This window comes from Bufo bufo, chromosome 6, assembly GCF_905171765.1.
Source record: "Bufo bufo chromosome 6, aBufBuf1.1, whole genome shotgun sequence".
NCBI lineage: Eukaryota > Metazoa > Chordata > Amphibia > Anura > Bufonidae > Bufo > Bufo bufo.
In genome coordinates this window covers 315,744,704-315,758,180 of record NC_053394.1, presented here as the reverse complement: position 1 = coordinate 315,758,180, position 13,477 = coordinate 315,744,704, and the positions used below count along the sequence as shown (strand labels likewise).

The following is a 13,477-nucleotide window of genomic DNA, read 5'->3' as shown; positions in this document are numbered from 1 at the left end:
AAAATCAAGGATCAGAAAGGTGAATGCCACAGTATTTCTGTGACTCTTCCTGATTGTTAGAACTAATCTATGAAATTGTGAGACTGGGGAATTATAGATATTTTGGTACGGACAAAGACTTCTGGGAATTCTGTGGTCAGTGATGAGTTCTTCAGACTGGTTGAACCTTTACTTATACTTGAAGACCAGGTTACCAAAATGAAGCTGTCCAGTTGTGGTCGTGATAATCTGGGACTATACTCAGGGTGATTACACTTGAAGTGTTGAGGACAACTGGCAACAAAATGGATGGATGTTGTTACAGAAATAATAAATCTACTATTCAGAAATGTGAAGATCCAAGCAGGAAAAATAACATATTGCTAAAAATACTGTTCATATGCTTGCTGGATGTTGATTTAATGGTGCTTAATTATAACTTTAAAGTATCCACACTGTATACTTTGCCCTGAGTCTGTTGTTGGAATCTTTACAAAGATAAATTGCTTTTAGCACTCTTGTTAATGTAGCATAGAAAAAATAATTGTGGACCCGTACTCTATTCATTCCTATGAGACTGACATTAAGGCCCTCACAAAAAAAGAATAGACAAACCGGCGACTGGTCTACACAGCAAACACTGTGGAATCCAGAGAATCTGATGGGGGGGGGTCACATTATATGACAGCTGACATGAACGGAGGGTGAAAATATACAGTGGCATTCAAAAGTTTGGGCACTCCTGGTCAAAATTACTGTTATTGTGAACAGTTAAGCAAGTTGAAGATGGAATAATCTTCAAAAGGCATTAAGTTAAAGAGGACTCATTCCTTTTGTATTTTAAGCAAAAACAATTTTTTTATTTTCATCTTTTACGTTTTCAAAATAACAAAAAAAGGAAAAGGTCCCGAAGCAAAAGGTTGAGAATCCTGCATGGCTAGTACCTAGTAGTACCCCCTTTGGCAAGTATCAGAGCTTGTAAATGTTTTTTGTAGCCATCCAAGAGTCTTTCAGTTTTTATTTGAGGGATTTTAATCCGTGTCTTCCAGTTCTGTGAGATTCTTGCATGCATTGCTCTTTTGAGGTTTATCCACAGATTAGAACTGTGAGGACCATGCTCCAGCTTTAATTTATATCAAGAGTAATTTGTCTAAAAACTGGGACAATACCATTTATATATGTTATATTTTAGCATCACTCCTGAATTTATTAACACGTAGATTTACGGTACCCCAATTAAACATTACATGTATTAGTAAAGTTGTTTGCTTGCAATGTTTTTTAGGCAGCAAGAGAAACTCTAAAAGCCTTCTGCCAAGTGATCTTATTTTTAGTGCTATTTCTGCTGTCTTTCCGGAAAGAGGCTTTCCAGAAGAAGTCAAGAAAAGGTAAATCATCCAAAATTATTATAGTACTGTATTATTATTATTTTAGTCAATTTTGCAAAGTATACAATTGAGAACATAATGGATACCTATTCTAAATCCGAATTATTTGTTAGCATATCTCCCACTAAAACAACCAAAACATTTTTTTTTTTGTAGGGGTGGGAGGGAAGCATAAGGGTCGGGCAAGTTCGATTCAGTTGCCTCCATTCTTTTGCTAGTGGGGAGATAAGTCACTGAGACAAGAGTCTGGTGGTGGCTTTCTTCTCTCTTCTCATTCACTGCTTATGCATAGTCAGCCAAGCATGCAGGTGTATGGCAGAATCAGGAAAGATGGCTATCGGCCGAACGGGCATCCTGCCGACAGCTATCTAATGTGTATAGCAAGATTTAGTCTTTGAGTAACATGATTAGTAACAAAACATGCAAATAACACTAGTAATACTGGAGCCTCACTTTTCATGTATTCATGATTTTGGTGGAAGGAGGGATAAAAGCTTTAAAGGGGCCATAGGGAGAAGTAACCTCCTTAAAATGATATTAATGCCCCAATTACTATATGTTCTTCACAACTCCCCGGTGTGGATGCCACAGGATTTTTTTTATAAAATACTGTATATATTTAGAGCGATGATCTGGAAAAAAAACAAATAGCTAAAATCAAACTTGAGGCGTGTCTATACTAAACCGTTGGCTCTATTTTCTAGCCTCTGAACTTCATCATTTTAAAGGATGGGGTCAACATGAGAGATTTGGGTTCCTTTGCGAGAATTACTTTGAGGGATAAGGCACCAATAGCTCTATTGGAAGCGGGTGGGTTGCGTGGCAATACTCAACTAACTCCAACCTTTTGACTAATGTGTAAGATCTAGTCTAAATTCAATGTGTTACTCAATGTACAAGGATGGACATAATTTACAGCTATATGGCGCAACCCCCACCAGAAATGTTCCGTCTAGAGGGTTTCTCTCCATCGGAAGACAGGTGTCCTGTTCTTACTTCAGCTACAAACTGATGGCACATTCAAATCCTTTGAACAATTAAGGACAGAATTTGGATTTCCACAGGTGCCGTTTTATCCATTTTTAAAGTTGCGGCATGCCTTTCAAACACAGTTTATGTATGGACTAGAGCTAGCGGCCCTTACCCCTTTGATGCAGAAGATATTAGACAAAGGCAGTACCAAAGGACTGATCTCACTAATTTATAAAACAACTGCTTGAGGATTCCACTCACCCTGGTCCTTTACCAATCAAAGCCAAATGGGACAGGGATGTTGGCCCTATATCTCGAGAGTAGAGGGCCGGCATCTTAGCTCTTACTCCTAGTGAGGCCTAACATATGTCACAGCTTCTGCTATTGCACAGGGTGTATAAGACTCCTATATTCTTGCACAAGATCGGGGTGAGGAGTGATGTGCGGTGTCCCAGATGTGGCACGGACAATGCCTCTTTATTGCATATGATGTGGGACTGCACTAAACTAGGGATGTATTGGAGATACTTGAGGTTATTAGGGAGGCATTTCAAATATCTCTTCCTCTGGATCCCATAGTTTGCATTTTGGGGATTTTGGACAATCGGGTGGGGCATACGCTGCTCACGCTAGGTATTCAAAGAACGCTGATCGAGGCACGTAAATTAATTGCTTGCCACTGGATCCAGCCGAATCCTCCCACTAAACAGGAGTTCATTAAGAAAATGAATGTTATAATTAAACCTGAAAGGGGAATATATGTGAAAAGAAAATGTCTTTCCAAATGTGAGGCTTTATGGCATGGATGGTTGAAAGCGCCAGCTCAATCTTCACGATCATTATTTAATGCCTGTTTGCGTTCTTGAAGTTCAGTAGTTGGCATACTTGTACACATAGGAATAAGCAAGGTGTTCTGGCCACAGAAAGGTGTGATGGGTTTCTATATTTGCAATACATGTATCTTCAGTATGTATATGGTCATATGGGATCTGCCATCTTAGGAACTCAGCGTAACTATACTATAGTCTAAAAAGCCACTATAAGACTAGTCCATAGGCTTGTTGATTGATGCATCTCAGGTATCTCATGATGGTTGAGTATATTGAGTTGACCCCAGCTGTCTCTCTGTGAGCAGTTTTGAAGGGAACGTGTCCCTCGTGCAAGCTCTGCGTCGTCTTTAATGTTTACCTGTATGCGGTGTTCCTTGTAGCCGCGGGGCAAGGTAATTACAGCTTCCTTTCCAGTGAATTAGGGAAGAAGCTGTAATTTCCCTGCGCAGCCACTACAATGTTTATGATGTTCAGGTAAACAAAGAGAATGAAGTGCTGCACCCCCTTTAAACAACTGATCGGTGGAGGTGTTGGGTGTTGGACTGTCACCAATATGATATTGATGACCTATCCCGAGGATAGCTCACCAGTATCATGAAACAAGAAAACCGCTTTAAACAAATCGAGACTGTCAGTATTTTCGTTTTATTAAATTATTTTCAGGTACAAGGAACTGACTGCAGCTATGGATCCCAACACACTTCCACCACAATGCACTCCAAATATTGATGGATCCTTGGCGAAATCTGTTCCCCGAGAACAGTCCTTGCACTCCTTTCATACGCTGTTCTGCCGCCGCTGTTTTAAGTATGACTGTTTCTTGCACCGTAAGTTGTTTGCCACCTGTAACTCCTTCTATACAATATATCTATATATAAATTATACTTTTAATAGATCGCTGCCAAGCGAACTTGATAGTACATGGGGTACAGTACACTGAAGGTGCCAGAGCCTCTTCTGGTGGGATGGGTCTCAGCATCTGTTAGTCTGTGGGGTTGAACTTGTAGACTGGTGAAAAGCCTTACTGAACATATTACATTCACCATTGCTCAGCATGTAAAGGAAGCAGCAATTTTTTTTTAAAGAGGACCTGTTTGCCAAAAAATGCCATGCAATCTGAAAGCACCGTGTTATAGAGCAGGAGAAGCTGAGCTATCAATCACTGATAACCCCTCCTTCATGTATCGATAGCTCTTCATAGAAGGTAGAAAAAGCAGAGATGTAAATGTAAAAATTATAACTTTTACTGAATCTTTTCCCACAAATATATACATGAATCTTCTCAGCTTCACCTGCTCTATAACATGGTTCTTTCAGATTGCATTGCATTTTTTGGTGACAGGTCCTCTTTAAGAGGGTAGAAATGTGATAAAAGTCCTTACAAAAATATTTCTGAGCAGCCATTTTGATTAAAAAACACAGAAGAAATTCAGTAGAATCACAACGTAAGTAAATGGGGAAAAAAAACTATCTTACATGAAAATATATTTGATATCTGGGCACATAAAATGTAAAACAAAATATTTATTAACATACTCTTTTTACATTGAGGTGAAGCTGGCAACTACAGTATTTTGAACAAATAGAATTGTACCTTGTATTAAAATTTTTGACCTTTTAATCAGAAACAATTATCATGTTAAACATGGTGGCTGACCTGCAGGCAGCATTTTATAGAGTTGTAGTGGCTGAGCAGATTGATATATAGTTTTGTGGAAAATATGCAGTATTACTTATGTTTCATTCATTTAAATCTCTGCTCTTTCTGTGTTTAGGAGTCCAGTGGGTGGACCTATGAGTCATTAAAAACCTACACTGTGACCCATGTAGTGCAGAAAACTACCATAAAAAAGTCACACTTTTTCGTCCCACTCGCTACTATTTAGCCTGGCACTTTTATTATACTTTATGCCCGGGGTCTCTCAGGTGCCCTGGAGGACTTCACTGTGAAGTGCTCTCTGCATTGATCTGCTTCACAGCCCCTCCACACTGTTCTGAGTGATAACTGTAGCCTCCAACGAGGAGACCACTACATCCGTCGCTAGGAGCAGTGAAGCAGCTCACAGCAGAGTGCACTTCAAAGTAAAGTTCTCCCCAGTGCTATCTAGTGCTGTCAGTAGTTTATCATGTTCAAAACTGCTGACAGACTCCCTTTAATAAATGTCCTCATTTATGAGTTGTCAATCACTAATAGGGCTGCCCCCTGGACTCGTGAGCATAGAAAGATCTGTGATTTAAATGTATAATATACAGGTTATACGTAGTGTTTTTCCACAATACTATATATCCATCTGCTCCGCTCCTTCTGCTCTAAAACATGCAGCCCACTGATAGGACTACATGTACAAAATAGGTTTTCTTTTTAAAGGGGTTATGTAACAAAAAAAATCTACCTTTTTCATGCCATCATCTGGATCTGAATACTTTTGTAATTACATATAATTATAAATTTAGTATAGCCTCTGAGTTATTAAATGAAATGTATCTGTATAGCGCCACCTGCTGTTTGTTCATTTTCTTATTTCTTGTCCAATTCACTGAGGTGCCTCATCCTCCTCTCTGTTTGAATAGTCAGGAATTATAAACCCAAATACAGCTAAAAAGATTTTCAGTTGAATCTCTGTAGGAATGGAGTTCATAAGGAGACATGAAGAACAGAGAGGACGAACAGGACAAACTGTGGTAATGTGGGGCTGTGGTAATGGAGACTGCATACAAATGCTGCAGTTCACCAGCCACACCCCTACCCACCTCTCTGTACTTCATGTCTCCTCATGAACTCCATTCCTACAGAGATTCAGCTAAAGATCTTATCTGTATTCAGGATCATAATTAGGGATGAGCATATTCTAGATCTGAAGTCTCTTCGCTCCAAACTTCGTTTTAATACTGTACAGAGATAACTCATTTTGCTTATTGGTGATCACTCATTTCGCCTCATCGGAGCCCATACATTTTTTTATTATTATGATAGCGGTCCAGAACAGTCAGACCTTCTCAGTTAACAGTATACAAAAAGAAATCGCAAACATAAATAAAAATTATATAAAAGGAAAAAAAATAGTCTGTCCGTGTTTAGAATTGGATTGCAGTCTTGCGAGTGTCCCAAGCTTGCCAGCAATTCTGGAATTTGGCAATTGTCTTCCGTTAGAGTGCAACCGAGTGTTCCAGGGTTCTAGTTTGCTGTATCCAGGCGTATAGATCATAACTCGTAGGAGAGTTAGGACGTTTCCAATGAAGAGCAATCAGACACTTGACTGCAGTTAGTATATAGAGAAGCAGCCCGGCACCGTGGCCCCCTAGTTTATCTGGTACTACATTCAAGAGGAGTGTCAGAGGGTCTCTAGGGATATGAACATCTAAGATATCTTGCGCTATTCTAGTAACCTGTAACCAGAATGGCTCTATAATTGGGCAAGCCCAAAATATGTGGAATAGAGAGGCTTATTAACCCCGGGTTCATAGCATGTAGTACTTCTGGTGTGTGATAACAGAAAGTTAAAATCTTTAGCTGGTTCTCCTTGTGGGTTATGGACGTAGATCTAGAATATGCCCGGCCCATATATTTTAATGCTGTACGGAGACAGATCTCCGTACCGCATTAAAACAAAGTTTGAACCAAAGTGACTTTGGATCTAGGATCCGAAGCTCACTTCGCTCATCCCTAATCATAATCTGTGACAAGCAGAGTGGAGAATGAGGCAGCTCTTTCGCTCAGTGTAGTGAAGTAACTTGTCCTACTGTGTGATGAGGACATGTTCTGTGCGTACTTTATTTAGTAAAGTGACTTTTTATTACAGTTCAGTATTTTGTACTCTGTAATTTACTTACGTGTGTACCACATTAATTGAATATGTGTATTTGGTGTCATCATGTTTGTGAATACCATGAACACGATAGTAGTGCACAAACATGACTGGTTTATGAATAAGCCTTGTAATTTTTGTGCCTTTTAGCCTTTCATGCAAGTCCTAATATGTGTAGGAGAAGGAATCGAGAAATTAAGATTGAAACAGAACCATGTGGAAGTCAGTGCTTCTTGTGGCTGGTAGGTTTTCATGTACTTATTCTTTACATGCAGATTTGTAGTTTTTTCCACTTTGAAAGTTGGATGCTAGTTTTTAGTGTGCGTATAATGTGTTGTTATGGGTTAAAAAAAACTTCCCGTTTGTTTTTTATCAGTAAGGGCCTGAGCTACATGGCAACTTTGGTTGCACAACGCAAGTAATGATTGTGAAGGTACTTTGCTGCACAGTGATGGAACAGTTACAAAAAATCCAAACCTGCTAGATTTATTTTATCGCAAATCACAAGTGACTTTTCCAGCCTAGAGCTGAATTCAACATATCTAATGATGTTTCAAATCTTAAATCGCACCTTAAAATAGTCTTGCACCTTTAGTCCAACAGCAGGTTGCAGACAAATCTTGTACATTAATCCCCAGACTTGATGTGGCACAACCAAAGTAGCCCTAGCCTAAAGAGTATGGCGCAACCCTTTATTTTCCAACTTATACCTGTAGCAAAACATCCAGTGATCAATCTTTACAAAACTGCTTGCATTTTTTGAAATTAACTGCGTCAAGGTCCTAGCAGATCACATTTTCTTATTATCTATGCATGCCGAAACTAGGACTCCTTAGCAATAAAATTGCAACACTAACAGGGAAAAGTCATGGAATTATGGAGATCATAGGAATATTAGCAGTTATTATTGCCTGGACTTTATTTGTGCATTTCACATTGTTAGTTTTAAGGCTAGCTTCACACTTCTGGTGTGAAACTTCAGCAGGATGCTCCGGCAGACAAGCGGAGGATGTCTGGCCAGTTCTCCTCTTGAAATGCGTATAGATTTCCGCCAGACCCCATTATGCTTAAAGGGGTTGTCCGGGCTTGTACTATTGATGACCTATCCTCAGGATATCGGCTGTATGAGGAGAGGACGAGCACAGTGAGAGAAGGTAGACGGCACATGTGCGCTGTCTCCTCATACAGCTTATCGGTATGGGTGCCAGGTGTCGGACCCCCCGCCGATTTGATATTGATTACCTATATTGAGGATAGGTCATCAATAGTAAAAACCCGGACAACCCCTTTAATGGGGCAGCCTGCCATTCTGTCTGCATTAGGCAGTGCTGGGTCCGGTGAATTCCAGCAGGCTGTTCTGTGCAGGAACAGCCTGCTAGAATTCACACCAGAGGTGTAAAGGTAGCCTAAGTTCTGCCCACTTAGTAGAGTGCCACCTGCTTGGTTTCTAGCCTTATGATTGATTTCCTCCATATAATAGTATTAGGTCTGCAGTCAATTGCTTTTTTAGCCTTCAACTCTCAATCCTTCAGGAAGGAGCTAAAGAGTATGCCATGATGAACAACCCTAGGTTCAAGTGCTTAGGGAAGCGTAGAAGAAAAACCCCAACAGTTGCTACTTCCAGTTCAGGTGCTTCCACCTCAACAGTGACTGAGGCCAAAGAAGGAGACAGTGATCGGGACACAGGGAATGAATGTGCTTCCAGCTCTTCAGGTAAGAAGGCCTGGTTTGCCTCTGTGTTCTTGGTTGCATACAGTTTGCATAAGACCATTTCAAAATTGGTTTGTGCTTGTCACTCATGAATTACTATGACAATGTGGGAAGTTATGAAATCTATTAGTATATAGGGAGGTGGACTATTACTAATCTAAAATATATGCATGTATAATTTTAAAACAGAAGGAAATTCTCGCAGCCAAACCCCCACGAGGCAGAGACGAGGAAGCATGAGTGGAGACTTGCCGGAGGGTTCCGAAACCAGCGAACCAGTGGAATGGTCTGGAGCTGAGGAATCTCTCTTCAGAGTCTTCCATGGGACCTACTTCAACAACTTTTGCTCTATTGCCCGACTCATGGAGACCAAGACATGCAAGCAGGTACAAAATGGAAACAAATGGGTTTAATTTTTTTAACGACACGTACATGTCAATGGGATGTGGACATGGACATGCGTACCATCACCTCTTCTCTGTTGGCTTGGTCCTGGACAGCAGTGCCTATGATTTGGATTTTAGCAGTAAATTAGTTAGATCGCAGGCATGCATTTGGCATTGTTTAAAATGTAATGAAGCCCCTTTAATTATAACTCTGCCTAGTGATATTCATGAATGATGATATGCAGTCATCTTGTAATACTTGGTCCCATTGGTGAAGAGACCTTCATCCAGTGCTTTTATTACTGACACTTCTACTGTTAGACCTAGAAAGTCTCAGCGTAACATGAAATTAAAGTTGTATTCCCATCTCATAAAGTGATGGCATATCATTGGGGATATGACCTTTTGGAACCCCCACTGATCCTGAGAATAAAAGGACTGCAGCACTGATTCAGCTCTATGGCCCCTTCACTGTATGTTCCTATACACTGTGCAGGAACAACGGCAGCACAGCTTTATTCAAGTAAATGGAGCCAGCTGCAGTTCTCTGCACAGCCAGGGAAATCAACTTTTAGTGAAAAGGCTGCTACTGATTGTGAACATATGTTTTTTGCATCATCATATATGTGACCGTATACACATGTAGAAGCTGATAAAGGAATAGCCGTGGTGCTGCATCCAACGTGTAGTGCACCTATGCTATTTACGTAGTACACCATGTATTCACTTTGCATTAGTGACATAGATGTAGCACACTGGCCGTTCTTGTAATAACTGCTTCATCTGTATTGTATTAGACCATTTATCTGATTTAATTGCAATTATTTTATCCTTTGTAGTCCTCACTCAGTGGTCAGTCAGTGGTCATCATCTGCCTGTCTTAAACTTTTTATACAGGTTTTTCAGTTTGCTGTGAAAGATTCACTTATTCTCAAAGTGCAGCCAAGGAATGATGAGTACTGCACAGAAGAAGAAAAGAAGGCACAGGTATAGTCGATGAACCTGAATGTATCTGTCTCTCAAAAAGAGGTGTAAATGTACCTGTTAGGCCTGGACTTACAATCTGTTGGTTCTGCTGCTATAAGTAACTGTAGTAGAGCTGGTCTCTCGTACATACAAATAAATTCCCTTTAGAAATTTAGAAATTGGAATTCTTTGCTAAATTATCCTTTGAAGCAGTTGGCACTGCACTGCGACTGGTTTTTGCCTCTACATGGGTGAGCAAAGCTATGGGTGAGTGGGCAAACAAACTGCGTCAGGGTCTCTCCTCGGGGGGAACCCTCAGAGGAACTTTCCGAGATTGCCCTGCAGCTCTCCCATGCCAGTTCGTATATATTTGTGAAGCCTCTCTGGACGCAGCCAGACTTTTTAGTGGCTATTCGCCGTACCCTATGGCCCTCCTGCTGGGTGGCAGACAATGCTTCAAAGCAGGCCTTGACGGCCCTCCCCTTTACCGGCAGCAGCCTTTTTGGCAAACACCTGGACGAGATCATTTCTGATGCTACAGGTGGTAAGAGCACTCATTTACAACAAAACAGGGCTCATTTTAACAAGTCAAAAAAGTGTAGACCTCTTTTTCGTCCCTTTCAGAATTTTTCCAGCCCCAAGCGGCCAACCGACAAGTCCACCCTGGATCAGAAAGCTTTCCTTTAAACCCGTCCTTCCTGGCATCCCCGTCAACAGGGCTCCAAGTCCTATAACCCCAAGACCTCCTCTGCATGACTTTGTAGTTTTCAGCACCCTCCGGTCGAGTGGGTGGCCATCTTCATCTTTTTAGTCATGTCTGGCTGGCTCACGTCTCGGATGCCTGGGTGAGAGAGGTCATTTCAGAGGGTTACAAACTGGAATTCAGGTCCCCCCTCCATGTCGTTTTTTTCACTTGTCTCCCCCGACCTCTCCCTCCGCCACAAATTCCTCTTTTCAGGCCATCCACACACTTCTGCGGCAGGAAGTGATCGTCCCAATTTCTGCGCAAGACTGTTTTCGCGGGTTCTACTCCAATCTCTTTGTGGTCCCCAAAAAGGAGTGTACGTTCAGTCCCATTCTAGACCTCAAAGCACTAAACCGCTTCCTTCGGCTCCGCCGATTCCGGATGGAGTCCCTGAGATTGGTCATTATGTTCATGGAGCCCAGGGAGTACCTGTCTTTGATAGACATCAAGGACGCTTATCTCCACGTCACCATTTGCATCAGTCACCATAAATTTCTCTGGTTCTCAGTGGTCCCTTTCACTACCAGTTTGTGGGCCCCCCCCGTTCGGCCACGGCTCACAGAGTCTTTACGAAGATTCTGGCGGCGGTCATGGATCTGCTCTATGCCTGGGGTATAGTGGCGATTTCATACTTGGACGATATCCTGATAAAAGGTCCGTCATTCCGGGCAACAGCGGACATCCTATGCATAGTCCTGGACACCCTGGAACGCTTCGAATGGATCCCGAATCGACCAAAGTCCTGTCTTAATCCATCTCAGCGGCTAACCTTTCTGGGCATGTTACTCGACACCTGTCAGACCAAGGTACTCTTGCCCCCGGAAAAGCTATTCAATTCAGTCTTCAGATTCTTCCCTTGTTGGGGCCCTGTCCTCTTCCCATTCGTCACTGCATGTGGGTTCTGGGTTTTATGCTCTCTCTCTTTGAAGCGGTGCCCTATGCTTAATTCCATACCAGGACTCTTCAGCGAGCCATTCTAACCAATTTGGGACGGTTCCCCAAACTCCCTGGATCGGCTCATGCGTCTCCCTGCCCCGACCTGCCGGGCCCTCAGGTTGTGGTTGGTTACCCTGATGCTGACGTCGGGCCGCTCTTTCCTTCCCCTCCGCTGGAGGGTGCTGACAACGGACGCAAGCCTCCGGAGCTGGGGGGAGTGTTGGAAAATCTTTCCATTCAAGGCATGTGGTCACGCGAGGAGTGCTCCCTCCCAATGAACATTCTGGAATTCAGGGTGAATCGTCTCTCTGTGCTTCATTGGACCGACCATCTCCGGGGTCGTCTCGATTCGAGTTCAGTCCGACAACGCCACAGCTGTGGCGTACCTCAATCACCAGGGCGGTACCCAGAGCCCGGCAGCCATGGTGGAAACAGCACTGATTCTCAGCTGGGCAGAGAGCCATGTATAGGTGCTGTCGGCAGTTCACATCCCTGGCGTTGACAACTGGATCACCGACTTCCTCAGCCGGGAGCTCCTCTATTCCGGCGAATGGGCACCTCACCTGCAAGTTTTTCTAGCCGTCTGCGAGCGTTAAGGTCGTACGGACATAGATCTCATGGCCTCCCGCTTCAACCACAAGTTAGAGAACTTCGTTGCGCGGTCCAAGGATCCCATGGCCCTGGCGTACGACACCCTTGTGATTCCGTGGAGTCAGTTCACGTTTCCTTATGTGTTCCCCCCTCTTCCCTTCATTCCGCGTCTCCTCCAGAAAATCAGGTCCAAAGGTCTGCTTGTCATTCCCGTGGCCCCTGATTGGCCGCACCTAGTGTGGCACTCATCCCTAATCGCCCTCCTCACAGACGAACCCTGGCACCTTCCCCTTTGGGAGGACCTCTTGTTGCAGGGACCGATATTTAAAGTCTACATTTAACGGCTTGGCTGTTAAAGCCGCCGTACTAAGGACTCGGGGTTTCTTGGATGCGGTTGTCCAGACCAGGATTCGTGCCAGGAAGCCTTCGTCCTCCCAAATTTACAACCAGACCTGGAAGTTCTACTTTTGTTTCTGCGAGTGTCACCAGCTGTCTCCAATTCATTTTTTGTTGCCACGACTCTTATCTTTCCTGCAGTTGGGGCTGGCTCTTAGCTCCCTAAAAGGGCAAGTTTCGTCTCTTTCTATTCTTTTTCAGCGGAATTTGGCTTCGCTCTCTGCGGTTAGGACCTTTCTGCAGGGAGTTGCACACGCTGTACCCCCCTTACCGTCCTCCGTTAAATCCTTGGGATCTTAATCTAGTGCTCAGCGCAAGTGTCCCTTCGCTTCCTGTCCTACAAGGTGGCCTTTTTGGTGGCAATCACTTCAAGCCATAGGGTGTCGGAACTAGCGTCTCTTTTCTGTCGGTTGCCCTTCCTGATCCTCCATCAGGACAAAGTAGTTCTTCGCCCTATTCAGTCTTTCCTTCTGAAGGTTGTGTCAGCATTCCATCTCAATGAAGAGATGATTCTACCTTCCGTTTGTCCTGCCCCGTCTCATCCTCATACTCATGAGCAGTCGCTCCACACTCTGGATTTGGTACGAGCCATTCGCAATCTATCTGTCCCAGACGTCATCTTTTCGACTGAAATTTTTTTTTCTCCCTGGCTGTGACGCTCTGCACTGCGATTGAACAGCGCTACAGCCAGGGAGAAGGAGACGCCCATTGAGAAACCCCTGGCGTCTCCTCCTCCCTGTTGCGATGCTCAGTATTCGCATACTGAGCGGGA

The 13,477-nt window shown here is 43.1% G+C and overlaps 1 protein-coding gene across 1 annotated transcript in view; it reads left to right on the top strand.

The window, feature by feature from the left end:
* Positions 1 to 13,477, top strand: part of EZH1 (enhancer of zeste 1 polycomb repressive complex 2 subunit) — a 68,855-nt gene that overhangs the window by 44,617 nt on the left and 10,761 nt on the right. Inside the window, 7 exon segments of the mRNA XM_040436081.1 lie at positions 1,265 to 1,367; positions 3,833 to 3,996; positions 7,126 to 7,217; positions 8,508 to 8,688; positions 8,875 to 9,071; positions 9,969 to 10,009; positions 10,011 to 10,058. Coding sequence (XP_040292015.1) covers positions 1,265 to 1,367; positions 3,833 to 3,996; positions 7,126 to 7,217; positions 8,508 to 8,688; positions 8,875 to 9,071; positions 9,969 to 10,009; positions 10,011 to 10,058 — 826 coding nt within the window.